Source organism: Podarcis raffonei, chromosome 10, assembly GCF_027172205.1.
Source record: "Podarcis raffonei isolate rPodRaf1 chromosome 10, rPodRaf1.pri, whole genome shotgun sequence".
NCBI classification, from domain to species: Eukaryota; Metazoa; Chordata; class Lepidosauria; order Squamata; family Lacertidae; genus Podarcis; species Podarcis raffonei.
This window is the reverse complement of record NC_070611.1, coordinates 6192087-6216159: the sequence shown is the minus strand read 5'-3', so window position 1 is coordinate 6216159 and position 24073 is coordinate 6192087. Positions and strand designations below refer to the sequence as shown.

General features: G+C 40.1%; 1 protein-coding gene across 4 annotated transcripts in view; it reads left to right on the top strand.

Moving 5' to 3' along the window:
* Window positions 1-23830, top strand: part of PHTF2 (putative homeodomain transcription factor 2) — a 66167-nt gene extending 42337 nt beyond the window's left edge. For all 4 annotated transcript variants that reach the window (XM_053407487.1, XM_053407483.1, XM_053407485.1 and 1 more), the window contains 11 exons: window positions 4497-4698; window positions 5975-6133; window positions 7860-8078; window positions 8535-8663; window positions 9714-9986; window positions 10700-10831; window positions 14910-14996; window positions 16466-16621; window positions 18197-18292; window positions 19245-19370; window positions 20964-23830. In XM_053407487.1, the coding sequence (XP_053263462.1) occupies window positions 4497-4698; window positions 5975-6133; window positions 7860-8078; window positions 8535-8663; window positions 9714-9986; window positions 10700-10831; window positions 14910-14996; window positions 16466-16621; window positions 18197-18292; window positions 19245-19370; window positions 20964-20984 (1600 nt within the window). In that variant the 3' untranslated portion in view covers window positions 20985-23830. The remainder of the gene's footprint in view (window positions 1-4496; window positions 4699-5974; window positions 6134-7859; window positions 8079-8534; window positions 8664-9713; window positions 9987-10699; window positions 10832-14909; window positions 14997-16465; window positions 16622-18196; window positions 18293-19244; window positions 19371-20963) is intronic.
* Window positions 23831-24073: the final 243 nt, after the last annotated feature.

Below are 24073 nucleotides of genomic sequence, written 5' to 3'. Positions count from 1 at the left end.
CTTTCAGAGCAATATTCATGACTTCCAAAGCAATTACATGCATCATCTACGATACAAAAATAGGCATTTTGAAAAAAAATCCCTTCCTTCCCCAAGACTCAGAGTCCTGGTCAAATTCTTTGCATGTAAACTGGATTGTTTTTATTTAAAGAGATGTGGTACAGCTTTTATACCCTAATGGAGGAAATTCAAAGCTGTAAACTTAATTTTGTTTTGTAGGAAATGTTGCAAAACATGGAGAGTTTGGGTTGTTTAAAAAGCTATACATTATTATGTATTTGATGTAGTAAGCTTGAAGCTCCCATGTGAAAATGCTTGGACGGCTGACTTTAGCATCAGTGAATTTAAACAGAACTCTAAATATGCTCTAATTTTTTTTTTTGAGAAGCATTGAAAAAGAAACTAGAATATGACACAGTGAGAAAATTTGTTTGTAGAGAGAAAGCTAATCCAATAATATTGAAGTCATGAGATTGTTTCCAGTTAAACAATTGTTATTTGAAGCTATCCTTCACAAAGTCAAAGTGCTTTGACTGAAGGCTCTGTTCAGTGTTAAATATGGCAACTCATTGATACTTTTCTTCAGAAGAGCCTGTTTGTAGTGGTAGATCACAGCAGAACTTGGTTTTTGAAGCTTCATGGTGTTGTTCCTCCTTGTCTTACTGCTAGTGCTTCAGTATTAGGTGGAACAAATTACAGTAGAAATAATATGATTAGCTTTTCTCCTTTTGCATACGTGGAAGTACAAGTTTCAGGTATTTGCTGGGCAGAGCAATCTTACCATATTTTATCTGCCCTGAATCTTCCAACATTCAGCTTCATTGGATATCCACAAGTTCTAGTGTTAGGCTTGAGGGAGAAAAGATTTCCTTTATCCACTTTCTCTCTACCATGCTTAATTGTATAAACTTCAATCATGTCACATCTTCTTACCTTTTCCCTAAAAAACCCCCAAATGCTGTAACCTTTCCTCATAGGGGAGCTCTAACTTCTGGTTTTAAACAAAATGCACACTTGTTTGTTTCCCTGAGTGGCGAGAAGTTCCAGGGAAACCACATTTAGCTGGCTTTGATTTTCTTTGGAAAAAAGTCTCATTGGAGGCTTAAGGTATTCCTGTAATATTTAAGTTTCTTAAAAATATATATATATATACAGGATGAGCTTAAGGCTCCTACAAACAGCAAATTCCGCTGTCCGACATCAGATGTTGAGATAGGTAAAGGTAAAGGGTAAATGGACGCCTGACCATTAGGTCCAGTCGTGACCGACTTTGGGTTGCGGCGCTCATCTCGCTTTATTGGCCGAGGGAGCTGGTGTACAGCTTCTGGGTCATGTGGCCAGCATGACTAAGCCGCTTCTGGCGAACCAGAGCAGCACACGGAAACGCCATTTACCTTCCCGCTGGAGTGGTACCTATTTATCTACTTGCACTTTGACATGCTTTCAAACTGCTAGGTGGGCAGGAGCAGGGGCCGAGCAACGGGAGCTCACCCCGTTGCGGGGATTCGAACCGCTGACCTTCTGATCGGCAAGTCCTAGGCTCTGTGGTTTAACCCACAGCGCCACCCGCATCCCAATGTTGAGATACAGTCCCTCAAAAGAGACTTTGCAGATCACAAAGCTTATAATTTCACCTCTTCCCTCAGTCCTACATAAAAAATGCAACTGCTGTTCCCTCTTTCTTGCTGGAGCAGGATAGTAAGTGTGAGGCATGTTCTCTAACCATCTTTTAGCTTTCTTGACTATTTTCGTGCAAACTCCCCAACAACAGAAGTGTCTAGCAACTTTGCCTGCTGACCATTGAGGAAATTTATGCAATTGTTCTGGCCCTCATTGCCGCCCTTTCTGTCAAAATTCCTTTGCGGTAACCAAATGACTATCTTGGAAAAATATTGTTGCACACATCTGAATCACTGAGCTACGAAAGACTCCTGGGGTTCCAGCACTTACCCAGGAATTTGTTTCCTTGGAATGAAGGTCAATTGAGACTCTGGTATCTTTATGATTTTCTTATATGTGTCTTTATTTACACATATATACTACCTGAGAATGAGGTGGAGGGGCTCACAGCTTTAACACTCCAGCAGATCTTGCCTCCCCATTAGGTTCCCAGGGAGAAGCCAAGTTTTGGGTCCAGCACAGAGCAATGCAGGCCTCTTCCAACTTTGGTCAAAACCCAAACACATCCACTGTTGGCCTGTTGTTCTCCATCCTTGGGTGACCTGGCATCCAGTAAAATGAAGTGGGAAATGGCCCACCCATTCCTCTCTAAGATGCTGATGATGGGTGCTTAGCTGAGTAAAAAAAGGTAAAGGTACCCCTGCCCGTACGGGCCAGTCGTCTCCGACTCTAGGGTTGTGCGCCCATCTCACTTAAGAGGCCGGGGGCCAGCGCTGTCCGCAGACACTTCCGGGTCACGTGGCCAGTGTGACGAAGCTGCTCTGGCGAGCCAGCGCAGCACACGGTAACGCCGTTTACCTTCCTGCTATAAAGCGGTACCTAGTTATCTACTTGCACTTAGGGGTGCTTTGGAACTGCTAGGTGGGCAGAAGCTGGGACCGAAAGACGGGAGCTCACCCCGCCGCAGGGATTCGAACCGCCGACCATACGATCGGCAAGCCCTAGGCACTGTGGTTTTACCCACAGCGCCACCCGCGTCCCATGAGTACCCGCTTAGCTGAGTGGCTATTACCATAACAAAGGAACTGGTTTAACTGGTTCACCAAGTTTCCTCCTACAGATTCTAACCTAATGGGTACAGGATCAGAGGCCTGGAAGCCTGACCTCCCCACAAGGTTTTGCACTCCCCCATGTAGAGCTGCTACTCAAGAGAAAGCCAGATTGTATTAGATTTTCATAAGAGATTAGATTATGGCAAAAAGGTAGTTTAATTCTCTGCTTTGTTGATTGTACTTTGCTTCTTTTTTAATATAGTGGCTTCCTTTCCAGTTCATTGACCACAGGCATTAACAAATTAAGGGTGTGTTTGTTTTGTTGACTTCTTTTGTTCTTTGTTCTGGGTTATGTTCTACCTATAGACTTGAAATAGAGGATATTTTTAAAACAGTGGATGTTTCAGATTCTTTCTCTTTTGAATCCCTTTCGTTTGTGCACACATGCAGATTAGCATTAAAAGGTGTGGCTGTCCTTGGGAACCTCAGCTTCTCATAGCTGTGACCTTTTTAACACTGTGATTTGAGGGATTAATTCAGACAGATATACTTTGTATTTAGTTTCTACTTTACTGATACCCGCATCTTACCTTCTTGCTTCAATATTTGATCCAAATTAATTGGTGGACTGAGGCCCAATAGGCAGTGCTGAAAGCTGATTGGCTGAAAACTAGAATGTGGGGAAGAGTCCCAGGTCTCAACTTCCCAGTTTGTCTTCTGTATGAAGAAGATAGGTCTGAAGAGTCTCTTTGACGCTGCCATAAGGGCAGAGTTGACAAGGACTGTGTTTTATCTCCCTGTTACCTTGGGAATCAGTTTCCTCCTGAGGACACAAGCAGGGCTGTGCAAAGCTGGTAATAGGCCCAGATCTGATGGGAAATGTGAGCCCCATTTCAATAATCTTTACCAAAAGGTCCCCCTTTGCCTCTACCAGGGGGACTTGCAGTAGGTCTCCTCAAAATCATAGGCCCATGCCAATTGGCCCACCTGCCCTCTCCTCGCCTCCATTCTGGCCTAGGCACATGCACAGTACTGTAAAATGTTTATGCAGCCACACAGTGGTGAAAGCAGAAGGTTTTGTTTCCCCTTCCAAGGATGCCATTCGCAGCAATTCTGTTCAGTACCACCATCAAGAGGTGGCTTCTCCCCACCTCGTAGACCATAATTATTAAATATAATAACAATAGCATTTTATTTACATCCCGCCCTCCCCTGCCAAAGCTGTGCAGAATATACAATCAAATCAAGGACCAATGAAACAAAACACAGAATAAGCAAAATAAAGTAATTTAGCTGGTATAAAATAAGCAGCGTGGTCCAAGCCACTTGGAGTTATTATGTATCTTTTGTGTATCCTTTGCTGCTGTTCTCTTTTGTGATGCATTTTATCACCTTCATCTAGCCTTTTGTTGAGATTCCGCTGCTTAGAGAGGCCTTATACTCTTCTATTGCTTTAAATAGTACATAGAAATAAACTTATAGAGGAATAAGGTACAATTAGCCATGGATGGTTCAAAATGACATGTTTTCAAGGGGGAACCATGGCAGTCATTATTATTTTGTTGCTCTGACAAAGTTCTGACTTGCTTTGTTCATGGGCATAGCTAAACCTATCACCTTCAAGACTAGCAGTTGACTTTGGCAGATTTATATATCTCGAATTAGTGATTCTTTGCGGGAACTTTGTAGATTAAAATGTACCATCTGTTCATATGTGAAATATTGCATGCACGTTTCTGTTCTTGTACAGCATAGAAATTTGGGAGACAAGATACGGAGGAACTGTAATGCAAACAATTATTTTATGTATATGTTTAACTCTAGAGCAAAGAAAGCAAAGAATTCAATAGACAAGTCAACAGAGACTGACAATGGGTATGTCTCGCTTGATGGAAAAAAGACCGGTAAAAACAATGAAGATGTTTTACAATCCCAGGAGCCGCAGTGTGAAGTTATCAGATCAGAAGAGACATGCTGGAGCACAGGAGCAGCCAGAAATTCATTCAGTAATACAAATCATCACAAAGTGAGTGTCTCATGTCTTCTAGAATATTTTTATAGTTCAGCATTAATATTTTCATATTATGAGAATGCAAGAATTCCCATGCTGTGCTAAGACAAAAGGGCCATTTCACTCAATGCTTTTTCCCTCCCTACGTCTCTCACATGCATTTTAGATGATCAGATCTCATATGAATAGGCTGAGATATAAACAAGTCTTTTGCTCGCAAACACAACCCCTTTATAGGAGTCAGCAAAAAACAACGAAATCTTCCATTAACTGTAGCGTCACAATTATTGGTTAACAGCTTTGGAATTAGCCAGGATACTAAATCATAGGCTGAAGTTAGTCTAATATCCTGGCTTGCTGCAAACCTTTTAACTATTAGGTCCACTTAGGGACATTAAGGAAAATATTGTGGGAAATATAAGAGGGATCTTCTAAGCACAGGCAGGAAACATTAGCCAAGGATTTTTGTCACACCCAATTTCTTTGATTTTTTACTTTTCCGGTCTAGGGTGCTGACTTTACACAGAAACTTTTGTGAAAAGTAAAAGTCACCCCACTGCAACACTAGAGTTGTGGTTTGTGAAAACACAGCCTTTTAATCTTAGACCATACAGGATTTACCTCCAGTCTTAGACCTGTGATGTTTAGCACTAAGTTCAGAGAAAAAATATCCCTCTCTCTGCTTTTTACAGAGGATCTCTAAAGAACTGGTTAGGAATTTTATCTCCTGATTGGAAGATAAAGTGCTCCTTGTGCTCTTTAGAGATTGCAACCCAGGCAGAGTACTTTACTTGCCAATCAGATTGGGAGAAAAAGAGAATGGGCAGTTCACACAGCATCCTTGGCCAGATGTCCCTGCTAGCCCATAGCGAACTCCTTGCTGTACAAGCTTGTCTCTCCAAGAAGTCTTTTTAAGTCCCTTGACTTAAGTCTTCAAGGGACTTGATTGACCTCTCTTCAGACAGTGCCTTGTGAAACTGTGGAACATGCTACACAAGATGTAGGAATTTAGAAATGTCTAGCACTCACAAGCTCATAACAATACAGAAGATACTTGTTAGGTTGGCTAACCATGTACTCTGAATTTTTCCCTGCAATTCTTCAGTAAGCAGTGTGCAGATGACCTTGTTGCATAGTAACAGTACTATGGTGATGGTGGAGGAAATATTATGTCTGATTTTACGATTATAAAGATGTATAGAGAATAATTGTAATACATGCAAAGTGGAATTATGTTACATTTGAAGTAAAAAAATAGTTTTTACTAACACCCAATTCTTAATTGATCTAGGATAATCACAGAACAGTGACGAATGTATCTGATGAAGTTTCAAGCGAAGAGGGACCAGAAGCAGGATATCCCTTGCGCCGTAATGCAGAACGTGCTTCCAGTGACTGCACATTTCGGAATAGGAAGTCCCATCATTATAAGAAACATTACCCTGTGGAGGTATGCTCTTGCAATGATCTCAAACAAGCTTTCATGAAAGCAGTAAGATATATAATTGGTAAAATTATTTCCCATCTATAACAGCTTCCCTGTTTAGTGAGTTGATATTCTTAAGGGGGGCGGGGCCTCAGCCAAGTGGGTGACTGTCACGGATAGGCCTATTCAGGTTGCAAAATTGACTTTCTAGAGCAGGGGTGTCAAACTCAAATTCATCGGGGGGCCGCATCAGCAGTTTGGTCACCCTCAAAGGGCCGGTTGTTCAGGCAGCCTTTGGATCTGTCACATCCCAGGATGGCATGCGCTCAATATAAAAACAAGTGGAGGTTTCCTGAATGCATGTAAAGTGGAGGTTTCCTGTGTAGACTGGCCGGCGCCGCTAGAGGGCAGACGTTCTCTGGCTTGTAGGCTGCCGCGCATGCGCTGAAGAGGCGGCTTTCTTGTGTCAAAAAAAAAGCGAGAATAAAAGGTGAAGGCTGGCGGCCGGCGGCGGCTACATGGGCCACATGACGAGGTCTGGCGGGCCGGATTCGGCATGCGGGCCTTGTGTTTGACACCCGTGTTCTAGAGATATTCTCTTGGTGTCAGCTTTTTCTCTTTTTTTTGGGTGGTTGTAGTACAAGAATTGGTACGGCTGTTCTGCACAGGTGTAGAAGCCATAGCATGAGTTGTGCTAACCCGCCCCCCCCCCAAGAACAACAACAACCAAGGGGGAACAACGACAGAGCTAAGTGGCAATATTAGAGCAAGGAATAAACCCAGTGCTTTGTTATGTTTGTTAGAGTTTGTAATAAAGCTATAAAGCTAGAAAATTATCAGAAGACATACTATTTTAGAAATATAAACATCACTAATTCTAAATACCAAATGTCTGTTTTTGCATGGCAAAAAGGCTTTATTTTTACAAAAGGGCCTCTAGGTATGTTTTTGATTTTTAATTCAAGTTGGCTATCAACTGAATGTTTAAAACAGACCAATGTTTGGCATTATATGAGTATGAAGAAATTTCTAGGGTCTATGATGGCCTGGGGTCCCAGTGGAATAACAAGCAGACACAGGCTTTGACTGAAAACTATTCCTTTATTGGCACAACTGTACCAAAAGAGAGTCTCCTGAAAAATCAAAGGGAGACTGCAATATGGCACAAATAAGCAGTGTTCTTAAAACATTTTTGTGCTACACATGTGATTACTATTAACCTATCATAGGCATACAGTAAGACATCCTATAGCAGTTACAACCTACTTCATCAAATCTAAGCCAATCAGAAATCTTTTAACTCCTCTGAATAGACCTCCCCAACTCTCTGATTTTAATAATACATGATTAAATATAATTATTCTTAAATGTCCTTCTTTATTAACTTCTGATTATCTTATTCACTTGCTGTCCATTGTTTTATTCAGCAAACTGTGATTAAGTGAAATTGCTCTACCTAGCTGATTTCTTGCATTCCTTTAGCATACCAGGGTACTGGTTGTTATGGTTGTTATCCTTGCATTCTTCCAGCGTACGAGACTACTGGTTCCAATAAATATTGTCTACAGACATTTTTTTCTTCTGTTGGAAATGGTTTAGCTAAAGTGCCCACTCCCATGCTAAGCTACAAAATAGATCCAAACAGGAATATGGAATAAGAAGCAAATGCAGTTTTAGGGGAAAATGAGTTTATTATTGAAACAAGAAGAAAGCCATGTTCTCCTTCAAATATGCAATGTCTATCTTTCAGGATATCCCTAAATCAGGCACTAGTTGCAGTTCACGATGCTCAAGTTCCAGACAAGATTCCGAGAGTACAAGACCAGAGTCTGAGACAGAAGATGTATTGTGGGAGGACCTTTTGCATTGTGCAGAGTGCCGCTCCTCTTGCACCAGTGAGACAGATGTGGAAAACTCTCAAGTTAACACATGTATAAAGAAAGAGTACAGAGATGACCCATTTCACCAGGTAAGTGGGAAAAGACCACATTGTATATCCTACCAAATCTATTGTGAGTTAGAACCAGTGTGGTGTAGTGGTTAAGAGCGGTAGACTCGTAATCTGGGGAACCGGGTTCGCGTCTCCGCTCCTCCACCTGCAGCTGCTGGGTGACCTTGGACTAGTCACACTTCTCTGAAGTCTCTCAGCCCCACTCACCTCACAGAGTGTTTGTTGTGGGGGAGGAAGGGAAAGGTGATTGTTAGCCGCTTTGAGACTCCTTCGGGTAGTGATAAAACGGGATATCAAATCCAAACTCTAATTGTGGCAGAAAAAGAGGTAAACTGAACAAAATATAGTTATTTGCAAATAGGCATTTTTGGTAATGAAATACTTTTTTGTAATGGTAAATTAGTGCTTACTATACATTGTCCAGAATAACACCTTCTTCTTTTTTTCCTTTCCCCCTTTTTTCTTTTTCCACAGAGTCACTTGCCCTGGTTTCATAGTTCTAATCCTGGGCTCGAAAAAGTAAGCGCAATTGTTTGGGAAGGTAATGACTGCAAAAAGGCTGATATGTCGGTGCTTGAGATCAGTGGCATGATAATGAACAGAGTGAGTATGTATTTGAAATATTTTACTTGGCTTTACCCAAGTTAAAGATACTTATGTTTCCCTGAAGGGGTGCACAGTGATTTCTGTACCATGTTGCAGTTCTGTAGGTTTCAATTTGCTTCGTATTCAGTCATAAAAATGGACATGATCTTTTCTTTTTAGCCACAAGCGGGGCAGACCTGCCTAGAGTTTGCCTCACTTCCTTTGCCCTGTGTTCAGATTACACAGAGCAGCTGACCACTAGTAGCCCATATAATAAATAAATGAAAGACCCACAATTTATTGGCAGAATTAAAATTGAGTAGGTTTAATTAGTTCACCCTGTAAAACTAGAACACCACTACACATGAGCATGAAAGGCTGGCTAACCTGAACAACTTTTTTTTCAAAGTTTCAGAAATATTAGGTTGGATTCAAAAGACTAATTGTGCAAGCAGGAGCATTTCCTTGATTTTTGCTAATTATCCCCTTCCCTCCTCCATATCCCATACTGTTCCCATGGGTTTCCCTTTTGGGGAACACCAGGGATCTACAGTGAGTAGGAGGCAAGAAAACAGAAATAAAGTGGTCTTCCTTGGAGGGCTGTGGACTTTCCCGCCTTGGAGGTTTCTAAGCAGAGGTTTGATGGCCATCTGCCATGGATACTTTAGTTTAGATTCCTGCATTGCAGGAATTTGGACTAGATGACTCTTGAGGTTCTTTCCAATTCTACAATTCTGTATTTCTATTCTATGAAAACTGAATTGCATGAGTGGAATTTTGCTTGAGATTCTTAGAATGCAACCTGTTATCATTTTTGATCCTTTGGCCCTTCATCGCCTATATGTATAGGTCCTAGGAATTGTCCTTTTTATATTGACCTTTTAACTCTGTCTTAACAAACTTGAAAATCGTTCTGGTATATTACATATTTTAAGCGTATTTTGCAAACAATCACTAAACAGTATTTCTTAACATGCTACTTTATATTATACTGCTGGGGTTTTGTATAAATAAGAAGTTGTTGTTGTTGTGTTGAGTTTTAAAAATATATATTTCTCTCATCTTTAGGTAAACAGCTATGTACCAGGAATAGGATATCAGATTTTTGGAAATGTTGTCTCTCTAATCCTGGGTTTAACACCGTTTGTATTTCGAATTTCCCAAGCTAAGGATCTGGAGCATTTAACTACACATTCTGCTGCTGAACTTTATACGATTGCATTTGGGTCAAATGGAGACATAATGGTTCTTTCCATGGTTATAGTATGCTTCATAGTTCGTGTTTCCCTTGTATGGATATTCTTCTTTTTATTATGTGTGGCTGAGAGAACCTACAAACAGGTAGGCATTTGCAGAAAACTCCTCATTCACATGAAGAAAGAAAATGCAATGTATTACACTGGTACCTCGCAAGACAAATGCCTCGCAAGACGAAAGAGTTTTCCGTTTTTTGAGTCGTTCCGCAAGATGAATTTCCCTATGGGCTTGCTTTGCAAGACGAAAACATCTTGCGAGTTCTTGCGAGTTTGTTTCCTTTTTCTTAAAGCCGCTAAGCCGTTAATAGCCGCTAAGCCGTTAATAGCCGCTAAGCCGTTAATAGCCGTGCTTTGCAAGACGAAAAATCCGCAAGACGAAGAAACTCGCAGAACGAATTAATTTCGTCTTGCGAGGCACCACTGTATTATGTTTTGCTTTTTGGCATATATGTTTTTGTTATAGAATACAGTTTTAGATATTTATTATTGTATTATTTTAAGATTTGCATCCTCTATTTCAAAAAAAAATAAAAAATTAAAAATTAAAAGGAAAATAAAATAGAATTAAAAGGAAAATAAAAATTATTATTTTCCTATTATTTATGATTTATACCTGAGAATTAATATATAAAGTATGGAAATGGAAATTTCCAACTTTAATTTGTCCACAATATTAAAGTATGGACAGTATGTAAAGTATCTAAAGTTACAACGTCTTTACAATGGTTTAAAAATCTGTATTGGTATTCCAAATGTATTTCAGTTCTTAATTCACTAAACGTAACTTATCGCTTACAGAGGCTACTTTTTGCCAAACTCTTTGGCCACCTAACATCTGCAAGAAGGGCACGGAAGTCTGAGGTTCCTCACTTTCGACTAAAGAAGGTGCAGAATATTAAAATGTGGCTTTCCCTCCGCTCCTATCTAAAGGTTTGTTGGCCCTTATTTTTTGTTTGCCATATATGCTTTTAAACCAGATGTGTGTTATACTGACAGTACTCAATACTGAGCATTGCCTCTTCTGAATTTTTGCATTTCTCCTGAGCTTTGTAGTACAGGTAAGTAAGTATTTCTCATTGTGAAAATCAAGAGGTGAGCAACTGAGATCTTCTGCCAGTCTTAGTTTTAGCAGGTCACATTTTTATAAGGCCATGCTTTCTTGATTCTGGTTGGGCAGAGTGGTTTTAAAACAACACAGTTTGGCATAATAATTTCATTTTTGTAGTCTAAAATATTGTGGAAAGAAGCCTCATTTATAAAGAAGAAACCTTAGGGCAGTGCCTTTTAGTTGCTTTATAAATTGGCTGACTCTTTGCCTTAGTCAAGGAAGAAATAAAAAGGAAGGTTGTTTTCTTGATGGACTTTAAAAAGCACAGGACTAAAAATGTAACTATTAATAACACTTCTGACAGATGTTTCTGGGAAATTGTGCTATTTTAGTCCTCATATGTCACCATTACATTTCCAGCAGTGTAGAGAATGTTTCTGCGTTAGTGTCACAGGCATCTGTTAAATGCTGCTATGGTGCCATATCTGATGCTGAATGTTACAAGACCCTTCCCCATACTGTGTTGAGTTTTCTCTCTCCCCTCCCCACACTCTGTGTTGTTTCTGATTGTTTCCCCCCCTTCGGGTTCAGTTTGGTTGCTCTCTGGAGCATTGGAGCACATACTTTACGTTTCAAGAATAGCGTCTCCCTCTTCCATGTGTGGGGGAAATACCGTATTTTTCGCTCTATAAGACACACCAGACCACAAGACGCACCTAGTTTTTGGAGGAGGAATACAAGAAAAAAAATATTCTGAATCTCAGAAGCCAGAACAGCAAGAGGGATCGCTGCGCAGTGAAAGCAGCAATCCCTCATGCTGTTCTGGCTTCTGGGATAGCTGCGCAGCCTGCATTCGCTCCATAAGACGCACACACATTTCCCCTTACTTTTTAGGAGGGAAAAAGTGAGTCTTATAGAGCAAAATATACGGTACACTTTGCAGTGGCAAATGCTGGTACTATTACATTGCTAGCCATTGGCAGAGCTTCCACTGTGGGAGGACATCTTTCATCCGAGAGTCAATTATACTGGAAGTGTGTTATGAATATACTATTTAAATAATGTTTTCCCTCCACTCAATGTTTCCATATATGTAGATGGTACATTTTTGTACCTCTGTAGATTTTTCTACAGAACTTTAAGGGCTTCTCAAAGTTTCCCGCACAATTTCAAAGAGAGACAGGTTTGGTGGAACTTGGTTTCCCTTTTTTCCCATATCAATGGCAGGCAACACTTCTTCTCCTGCTATTCAAGGATCACTGGAGGGGATATATTGCAGCTCCACAATAGATGTAGTGTCATCTTATCCATCTCAGTATGATCATCAGCGGCTGGCTTGTTCTTCCATGATAATGAATGTTTTGCTATCTCAAAACAATGAAAAAATAGCCAAAAAAGTTTACTACACAAAATATTTGTTAATCGTAGAAGTGTTGATCACTTTGAACCACATAAATAAGTTGAGATATGATTTAGTCTTTTGACCACATGAGCAGAGATCTGGATCCTCCCTTTGTGCAAGCTGGCAGACAAATAAGGAGGAAAATATTCTGTTAACAATAGTTTTTCCTTTTGTCTGAGCTAGGAAACTGATTAACAAGTTCAGAACAAGTAATATATTAAATCATGAAGTAGGCTTCATGTCTTTACTTGTTCAAAAGCTGTTAACCATGGCTTACCAATTTAGATGAAACAGGAAACTTTAGTTAATGAAAGGTTTCTAGGTTTGAGTAAAGAGGTTTCATGAAAGGGTGTTCATACATTGATTTATTAAGCTGATATATAATCATACATACATACAACTAAAGTTTCCTGTTTCATCTAAATTGGTATAGAATCATAGAATCATAGAGTTGGAAGAGACCACAAGGGCCATCGAGTCCAACCCCCTGCCAAGCAGGAAACACCATCAGAGCACTCCTGACATATGGTTGTCAAGCCTCTGCTTAAAGACCTCCAAAGAAGGAGACTCCACCACACTCCTTGGCAGCAAATTCCACTGTCAAACAGCTCTTACTGTCAGGAAGTTCTTCCTAATGTTTAGGTGGAATCTTCTTTCCTGCAGTTTGGATCCATTGCTCCGTGTCCGCTTCTCTGGAGCAGCAGAAAACAACCTTTCTCCCTCCTCTATGTGACATCCTTTTCTATATTTGAACATGGCTAGCATATCACCCCTTAACCTCCTCTTCTCCAGGCTAAACATGCCCAGCTCCCTTAGCCGTTCCTCATAAGGCATCGTTTCCAGGCCTTTGACCATTTTGGTTGCCCTCCTCTGGACACATTCCAGTTTGTCAGTGTCCTTCTTGAACTGTGGTGCCCAGAACTGGACACAGTACTCCAGGTGAGGTCTGACCAGAGCAGAATACAGTCGCACTATTACTTCCCTTGATCTAGATGCTATACTCCTATTGATGCAGCCCAGAATTGCATTGGCTTTTTTAGCTGCCGCGTCACACTGTTGGCTCATGTCAAGTTTGTGGTCAACCAAGACTCCTAGATCCTTTTCACATGTACTGCTCTCAAGCCAGGTGTCACCCATGGTTAACAGCTTTTGAACAAGTAAAGACATGAAGCCTACTTCATGATTTAATATATTACTTGTTCTGAACTTGTTAATCAGTTTCCTAGCTCAGACAAAAGGAAAAACTATTGGGGTCACGAAGAGTCGGACACGACTAAACGACTAAACAACAACAGTAATCATACAGACTTTCCCATTGTCTCATCTTGCATCAAAGCAGTGGTATTATATAATAATCATAGCAGGACACTTTAATGTTGTTCAACTACCCCTTGTCCCCTGTGTAGCTAAACACATTGTTCATGCCTCCTATTTTGTTCTTGTTGAAGATTTACGGATGTGTTAAAGAAAAAAGAGCATTTTGTTGTTAATTTAGCTGCCTTGCAACCCAGCAGAGGGAGCTAAAAGGCCTAAAAGTAGGGGGTTACTCACCTGGAAGAACTTAGCAGTGAAACCCAAAGCTGATGAGCCCTACCATTCCAGGTTAGCATAGCACAGGGGTCAGCAACCTTTTTCAGCTGTGGGCTGATCCACCCGTCCCTCAGACCATGTGGTGGGCCAGACTATATTTTTTTGGGGGGGAAAGAACGAATTCCTATGTCCCACAAATAACCCAGAGATGCATTTTAAATAAAAAGACACATTCTACTCACGTAAAAATACTCTGATTCCTGGCCAGATTGAAAAGGCGATGGGGCCGCATCTGGCCCATGGGCCTTAGGTTGCCTATCCATGACATAGCAATTCATTGTCCCTCAATAAAAGTTGCAGAATATCAGTGGTTCAGCTTCTTAATAAACCAGCTCTGCACTTTCATCCTCTAATTCGAGAACTTTTGTTTGGCGTTCTCAAGACTTGGTCATACTGTCTTTCTAAGCAACTGATATTTCTTATGTCTACACCCCATGCACAAGGCAGGAAATCCTACAGTAAGCTAATTTCTCTTCAGTCCTGCTGTCCCCAGTCTTAGAAATAGTGTTTTTTTCTATGTCCTGTTTGTATGCTGCTTAACTTTCAGAGAGTATTGTATGCATTGCATTACTGTAGGTGACTTGTTAGAATGATAGCAGATATATTTTCATGTTTTCCCCCCTGTGCATTACTTGTAGGAGGTGGATTGTAGCACATGGTAATTGGGGAATGGCTTTTCAAGAGATTGTGGTGATGCAGCTGAAATTCAGACTCTTGTGATCAAGACAGTTTCATTTCATGGCACAAAGCTGTCTTATTAGAACAATTTTCTTCCAGCCACTATTTCTCCCTTGTCATTATTAATAAGCATGCTTAACACCATACTCCTTTAAACCATAGGAAGCAAGTATTTGATATATTGCATTTAAAACGTCATTTAATTGCAGTCTATAGACATGTCACCCCATTTACCAGGTTTCTATGGTTAATCCCTCCAGAGAATTACTAAGTTTCCCTTTTATTTTCAGCGTCGAGGTCCTCAACGGTCAGTTGATGTAATAGTCTCATCTGCTTTTTTGTTGACTATTTCGGCTGTATTTATCTGCTGTGCACAGGTAAGGAAAGAACCAATTTACTTAATTAAAAAACTTATCTAACCAGAAAATATGTGTGCACACTCTGTGTGCGTGCGTGGACCTAAAGATTTGCAGGACGCCTGAATGTTGTTCAACTGTTTGCCTTGTATATCTGTAGTTAATAAAACAACAACTGATCTGTTCCAATCTTTCTGTGATTGGATTATGAGCCCAACCAAAGCTCTGTGTTCCACATTTGCACTTAGGGGGAACTAAAAACTGCTATATTTCCCCCCTTTTTGGCAGAAGCAGATTAAATCTTCAGGCACAGGAGCTCTTCAAAGTGGATTAAGCCTGCTAATTTGCACACAAATAGGTCCAGGGGCTTTGGTGAGCAAAGGAAAGAAATATTCATTTCCCTCCCTAATCCATATTAAAGCAAATAGCTTTATTAGGCCAACTAAAACTCCAAAATCTATACTGGTTTCATATTTTTGAGTAGCGGTGGTGGGGGGTTGTCTTGTACTCTTTCTTACCTTAATATAAGACGTGACCGACTGGTGGCGTCTGTTCATTATGATGTTGGTTGACAACTTCCTAGGGTCCCCCTTTCAGCACCCATCAAGTGACTGGTGCTGCATTTTCAAAGGAGCTCCTCTCAGTGCCAGTAAGCTGATGGATGCTGAGAGAGATCCCCTGTTTACAACTGATAGTATGCTTTCAAAGGGAGATGGCCAAATTAGGATCACTGCTTGAACTAATTAGACGCCCAAGCCAGAGATTCCCCGCTACTGCATTACAAGGTGAATCCACCCTGATCACTGCCTGTGGCGTGCTGAAGAATTCAGGAGGATTTTTTCCACAAGCAGCATAGGGCAATTTTTTCAAAAAGTTAAAATAATCTTCGAACTAAAATAATAATTCTCTGCTGCTTTGCCTTAACCAAAAAATCCTCCAGTGCTTCAAAGGCACCATTTAGACAGTCTTGCTTTTTGTAAAACCCATGGAACTCGAGTACAGAAACATAGATATATTGTATATTGAAAGGTATAAGGATGTAGAGAATAGAGAAAAACAAAACCAGGCTTTGTGGGGGCCCCGATCTGATTCCAGCTGCTTTGTTGATTTGTGATTTGACTCAGGAAATACAGAGCAGCTGCACACCCTGGTACACAGACATGCCTGCATGAACAGTACAGTTCTAAGACCAATGAAGACCAATCAGATGATATTTAATTAGCTCTGTTTAACCTGAGTGAACAGTGCATCAGGTTCTCCTCTGCAAACACACTGAAACAAATGGAGGTTGCCCTAGACAATGTTGTAATTTTACACAGCTCCATTGAATTCAGTGAGACTTACACAAAAGAAACTATGCATTGTACCCTTAGTCTTTAACTACATTGTAAAAGTATCTACATTGTATGATAACTTGATTCTCTGTGAAGTCTAGATAAATTTGAATCTGTTTCCTACTTTGAGTTTGTTTTATTTATTTTCCCTTTCAGCTACTTCATGTACATGAGATCTTCCTTGATTGCCATTACAATTGGGAACTAGTGATATGGTGCATTTCATTAACTCTCTTTCTTTTAAGATTTGTTACACTTGGGTCTGAAACAAGTAAAAAATACAGCAATACCTCAATATTACTTACTGAACAGGTGAGAACTCTCTTGGTAAGAGTGATGAATGCATCTCTACATGCAGTGATGTCTGGCACTGTGTATTGTTTCTTTTCAAGACAAGTGAACGAAAAATGTCTTGCTAGTATAGAGTAGGCATGAGATATTTTAGATTACTTATTGTTGTTTGATCATGCATTTAAAGATTAGTTGAAGCCTATATAAACAATAATGTTATTACACTATATTCCTGTTACTTTCAGTTCACATGACACAGGTCTACAAATTAGCAGATTTACTCTTCAGAGTATGCTGCCGAGGAACACCAGAGATTCAGATATGTTTGACTATTTGAATAACACATGGACTTGAGTTCCTAACAATACATATTGTGGTAGTAAAGGTAAAGGGACCCCTGACCATTAGGTCCAGTCGTGGCCGACTCTGCGGTTGTGGTGCTCATCTCGCTTTATGGGCCGAGGGAGCCGGTGTACAGCTTCCGGGTCATGTGGCCAGCATGACTAAGCCGCTTCTGGCGAACCAGAGCAGTGCACGGAAACGCTGTTTACCTTCCTGCCGGAGCGGTACCTATTTATCTACTTGCACTTTGACGTGCTTTTGAACTGCTAGGTGGATAGGAGCTGGGACCAAGCAACGGGAGCTCACCCCGTCGCGGGGATTAGAACCGCTGACCTTCTGATCGGCAAGTCCTAGGCTCGTGGTTTAACCCACAACGCCACCCGTGTCCCATTGTGGTAGTACCTACAACCATTTTGTAACAGGGAAAACTTGGTCCCATTGCTTCATCAGCTTTTAAAGTACAGTGGAACCTCGGGTTACGTACCTCCTTACGAATGCTTCGGGTAACAAGCTCTGCTAACCCGGGAGTAGATGCTCCTAGTTGTGAACTTTGCCCCGGGATGCAAGCAGAAGTTGTGTGCCGGCAGCAGCGGGAGGCCCCATTAGCGAAAGCACGCCTCAGGTTAAGAACAGACCTCTGGAATGAATTAAGTTTGTAACCGGAGGTACCGCTGTAAATGAAAGTACTAAACCAGGAATTCTGTGTTTGACTTTGTGCACTCTTTCATAAACATGGTTGCTGTAGTGCAATACAGGTGCTGATGAGTTAGCCTTTAAACCACCCGGCAAGACTTAATTTATAAAGCAAGCAAACCAGCTTCTACTACCTGAGCCTGTGTTCATCTCCTGAGGCCCTTTAGGTTCCCTACTATCTTGAGTTTAGGTGAGTTGTGACCTGCAACAGGGTCTTCTCAGCTGTGACGCCCTGTGGTTTCAATGCCTTCCCAGCGCAGGTGGCCTGGCAACAACTTTGATTTTTTTTTTTTTACTTTTGACAGCACAGTGTGTAGCTTGTTTTAACTGATATTTTTACTGTTCTATTCAATTTTGCCGGCTGTGGCTTTCTTGTTTCCATTTAGTTAAAAACAATGATGATTATACGCTTTCCTGAAAACCTGATGTTGAAGTGTAGTTACGGATTTTCTGAATAAATTTTAGTTAGCTGATAGTGAGAAAGAAACTTCAGAGTTTTAGAAGCGTACTGGCAATTGGGCAGTGAATTCTTTTTATAAAATTCAACCTATTTTTGGTTAGATCAATTTGTACTTGAAAATGGAAAAGAAGCCGAACAAGAAAGAAGAACTGACATTAGTGAACAATGTTTTGAAACTTGCTACAAAGTTACTCAAGGTAAGAATAAACATGGAATATAAGCATACGTACGTAAAAATAAACGCTCCTTAATAAGATATGGCTATACTGTTGACTATGATTAGTTTGAGGCCTATTAGTAGTTCTCACTTTCCCTAAAAACAGATGTATCAGTTCTTTTAGAATTGTATACAGCTATGTTTGCAGTGCACTGGTTGTTTACATGCTTAGCATATATGTGCATAGCCCCACGGTTCCAGACTTCAAGTGTCTCAGCAGTGTCTTATGAAAAGTCATTGCAGCTATAGCATTTAGAGGTGGAGGGGGGGAGATGTTCAGGCAAGGACTACTCCTCCTAGTAAGCCACTAATGTGGCATCTCCTCCAGCTAAGTGAAAATTAGTAAGCCACTAATGTGGCATCTCCTCCAGCCCTAAGTGAAAACTTGTAAATTGCAATTAATCCAGAATGCAGCAGCTAGACTGGTGACTGGGAGCGGCTGCCAGGACCACATAACACCGGTCCTGAGAGATCTGCATTGGCTCCCAGTACGTTTCCGAGCACAATTCAAAGTGTTGGTGCTGACCTTTAAAGCCCTAAACCGCCTCGGTCCTGTATACCTGAAGGAACGTCTCCATCATCCAGCCCGGTCACTGAGATCCAGCGCCGAGGGCCTTCTGGTGGTTCCCTCCCTGCGAAAAGCCAAGTTACAGGGAACCAGACAGAGGGCCTTCTCGGTAGTGGCGCCCACCCTGTGGAATGCCCTCCCATCAGATGTCAAGGAAATAAGCAGCTAACCTATCTTTAAAAGACATCTGAAGGCAGCCCTGTTTAGGAAAGTTTTTAATATTTAATGCTGTATTGTTTTTAACACTCAATTGGGAGCCGCCCAGAGTGGCTGGGGAAACTCAGCCAGATGGGCGGGGTAATAATAATAATAATAATAATAATAATAATAATAATAATAATAATAATATATTTCTCATTCCTAGGAACTGGACAGCCCCTTCAGGTTATACGGATTGACAATGAATCCTCTGCTTTATAACATCACTCAAGTTGTCATTCTGTCTGCTGTTTCTGGTGTTATCAGTGACTTGCTTGGATTTAATCTAAAGGTATTAAATGTTTTTCATTATTTCTGCCTTAATTTGTAATTTTGGCTGGTGTTTTTTTTAAAAAAGAAATCCATTGTTTAATGTAATTGATTCATTCCTATCAAAAGTACTGGTTTTCTCTTTGAGTCAGTTGTGTTATATAAAACAGGCAAACATATTACACGTTTTGGGAACTTCTTAAATATTTGCATTTGTGTATTTGCCTGAAAACCAGAATAATTATCCTGGAATACTGTTATGACATCATGATTTGTGGTACTGCATTGGTTCACTGCTAAGTACACTGCACGATGAATATTTATTTGCAGCTCAAGGCATATTAAAATGAAGCCACACAAGTGCAGTGTTTTAATAGTGACTTAACTAAAATAGCAATTGCTAAAAAGAGCAAATGTCATTGTTTCTGCTGGTTTGTGGAATCATTGCATCAGCCTATTTTCAATTTTGGTTTTTTTTATTCAAGTTAATCTTTCCTTGGGGCAACCCATCAAAAAACCTCTACAATAGAGCATTCCATGTTCATAATGACATGAGTTGCTTCAGAGTTTTGTACAATGGCATACTATTGTGTACAGTTGAGGGAAGGAGCATTCATCAGTGGCAGAGCACATGCTTTTTAGCTGGTGATCTTCATTGAAAGGAAATGGATAGCACAGATGGGAAAGACCAGCTTAAGGACCTAGACCAGGTGTGGGGAACCCCTGTTCTCCCTCCCCCTAGTTCTTGAGGGAAGGAGAAGGCGACTTGCTTTGGCTATGTGTGCTTCAAGAGCAGCAGTGGGCAAAAGAGTTGGTTTCTCCCTCCCATCAGCCCACTGCTCTCCTTTTCAACCTCTGCTTTGGCCCACTTGCCTTTCTTCGGGGATGGTGGAAGGTTGATTCTGGTACATGAGAAAGCTGACAATCCCCCACATTAGCTGTGCTAAGATTGAGCTTTGAAGTCCTGGTTTTGAGACTTCAAAGCATGACATCATTTGTGTCAAATTTGACTTGCAGTGCAGATAGTGGTAAGGATTTGATGCACAGAGCCTAAAAGGTTGCCTTACATAGAGAGCTACTACCAATCATAGTAGACAATAGTAGGGTAGATTATCAATGCTCTGACTCAATATAAGATAGCTCTGTGTGTGTGTGTGTGTGTGTGTGTGTGTGTGTGTCAGAGAGATATACTGTATTTTGTGGTTGATTACCTTTTGACATTTTTTAGCTATAGCTTTCTTCCACATGTTAGCAGATCGCTTAAATACTGAGAGCCAGTGTGGGTGTAGGTGTTTAGAGTATTGGACTAGGACTTGGAAGACCAGAGGTTGAATCCACACTGGGTCACTGGGTTACCTTGAACCAGTCACTGTCTCACAGCTTAACCTACCTCACAGGGTTGTTTTGAAATTCAAATGGGGGAGAGGTGAATCGTGCACACCCCCTTGTGTTCCTTGGAGGAAAAGCTAGTATATAAACATAATAAATACACACACACACACACACACACACACACACACACACACAATCTTATTGACAAGCTAAGCACAGCATAAAACCAAAACCTGCAGTTGATCTTATTTCTAAATATGTTTTCTGCTGCTTTAATCTTCAGCTCTGGAAGATCAAATCCTGACATTTTCCCCCAAAAAAGGAAAATGGACACAATCCTCTGGAGAAGAGAACTGATCGACTAAGCTGCCTCAAAGCAGTTGCTGATTCTTTATTTCAGAAGTTTCGATCTCTACATGGATTATTATTTGCAAAGTTGAAGTGTTTACATCTGACTGTCTTGTGCAATCTTAATATTTATTTTACCTTTTCATTTTTGTAAATTTTATTTTAGCTGACATTGTATTTCATTTTGAAACATTAATATGCTTTGGTTATTGAGAGGGTAAAAAATGGATATCCAGATACTTGAGATCCTGGCAATTGGTCACACTAAATTGCTCAAATATGCTTCATCTGTTGTGAAAGGTGAAGCCCTAAAGCTAGGCTTTTATACTTCAGAATTTCTTGTTACATCAATGTCATGCTGAAGTCACTTTATTGAACATGTACTATAAAATGTTTTAAACATTTTATTTTGTACCTTCCTTTCAGGGGTAGTATCAGAGCACCAGCATATTGTTGGTTACAGTAGAAAGTGACATTTACTGTAATTACAATGCAGTAGGCCAGGTTAACTACATTTTTATATAGATATATATATAAATGCTAGAGCCAGCACGTTTCTTACTGAAGTGATTCCAGGATCCTAAATATATTGATCTGAAGTTTTAAGCATTGTTGAAGATTACTAAGGTATTATTACATAGCAGGTCAACAAGTGCTCTTTGATAACATTTTTATTGGAGCAATAACTGTAAACTGTTACTGTGCTGTAAGATATTTTGATAAAAATTAGCTATAGTATTTATTTGAGACACTGGGCTGTTTGCACAGTTCTGACTGTGCCGCTCAATATGTGCACTTTTATTGTTACTTAAATAGTGATCTTTATATATACTAAACAGAATATATTATGGTGGACTATGGTGCAATAGTGTTACATTTACAAGATATTATGTAGGAATGCTCTCCCATAGTACACTGTAGTATATGTGACTTATACCACACAGGGAATATAAAAAGTATAAGATAAGCAACTTTTGAAATCGTAATTTTCAGAACTCAGTCTTAATCCTGTTTAGAAGTGAGCACTGATTATTCAATTTAATCCTCTTGAATTGCAAAATTGGGCTATAATTTTATCCATATGTGCTTTGGAGTAAATCCCACTGAACTTAAACATTCTGGCTTAGCTTGCTGTTTATACTCAAAAGTAAGTTGGAATGTTCATTGGGTTTATTTCCAGGTAAGTGTGCAACCTGCAGTGATTTCAGCGGATTGCTTTTAGGACTGATGCCAGATCATGACCATGTCGTATCTCTTTTTTATTAAATTTCCAAAAGACATAGGCTGCAATTCTGTATATGCCCCCCCCCCCAAGGAATAAGCCCCACTGACATCACTAGGGCTTCATATAGGACTGCACTTTACAGATAACATTAGCCGGTGTTCTCTTTAGCAGCAAGTAACTAATTTTAAATTAGGAAGTGGAAGTGCTCAGTTTGAACACTGATGACACCTGTAACCAAGCCACTGTGATCTAGCAAAGTGCTGCCTCAGATGCTGTGTGCCTACCTGAGACCTCTGGGATTGTCCCATTCTCTTCAGTGGAGTGGCCAACTTTACACGCACAAATATATATAGATTTACACCAAGCAGCCTCTCCCTTAAGTGGATGAATAATCCCCATGCTCAGTGTATGTAGTGGAGCACACAGGTAAGGGCATCTGTAGAGCTATTTGTTCACCATGTTGACAGTCTCTCCATTTACCTTTCAATAAGGCTTAGCTGAAAACTTTATAGAGCTGTCAATTTGAGCTGCGAAGTGTGATTCAAAACATCATGTCAAAAGGGACAATGCTATCATGTTGAGCATACATATAATATTCTGAACTGGATATTGTGTGCATTGTGCTTATTTTTTCAAAAAACATCTATTGGAATGTATAAACAATAGAAAATAATGTAGCTGATCTGAAGAAAATAATAACGAAACCTTCCAAAACTCCCAGTTCCAGAATTATTGCAATATATACTTGTGTGGTATAAGGTATTTTTATATATAAAGCAGCACAAACATTTTATATTTTATTTGTTTCTGTACTAATGTTTTAATAATGTTAATAATGACCAAAGTGTATTCTGTTATTGTTGGGTTTTTCACCCCCCAAGGAATGTATTACTGGAGCTTTAAGAACATGCTATGTCTAGTTCATAATGTACAAAACTTAGGTTCTGTGATCTATTGTTCTTCCTCTATGTTGTCTGATGTTGGGATTGTTGTTTAGGAATTGCCTGTTTTATACCCCCCCCCAGTACGGTACAGGCCTGCACAGAACTAAATTTTGCACAGAATACATTTTAATAAAAAAAGGAACAGTTTGAGTTGTGTAGGGGTAAAGAATGACTCTGTTTCCACAGTCTGCCACTCTCCCCCCCCTTTCAATTAAAAAGTTGTTTTAAGAATTAAAATGTTTTTAGACACTTAAATGTTGACTATGATCTTGTTAAAGAAGAGCGGCAATTTGACTGCAAAGAAGTTTGATTGTAACTACACTATACCTCAGCAACTAGCAGTATGCTAGATTGTTGCACTAATTCGGACAGCAGGAGAAAACCTAGAAACGAGGATTTGCAAATATGAAAAGTACCTCACAATAAAAACAGGTATGTTTTAAATGGTTGCCATTTTGTACATCAATCATGCAAGTGAAATGCTAAGTGTGTTTTACATCCCTTATTTGGAAAAATAGAGGTGAGCTAAAAAGTGGCAGATCTAGTGTGCAAACTGTTTCTGACACATGTTTGTAATAGACAGCATGATCAGGCTTGGAATAAAACATTCTGTGGCTGATGGTATTAAACAAAGCATTGGACTGCGTTTTTATTGTAACAAAATTACAGGGGCCTTACAGGAAGCATAAAGTAGTAAGATAAATATGATTTCAGTACAATTCAGTTGGAGGAGGAGAACGAAGACATTAATTCAGCACATCTCTTTTATTATGTAAAGCTTTGCTCATATTTCAATGCCTAGTTTTGGCAGGAAGAAGGCTTATTAATTGGGATAGTCTAATCTACCTTGAGGGTCCTAATTAGAAAAGTGAAGTA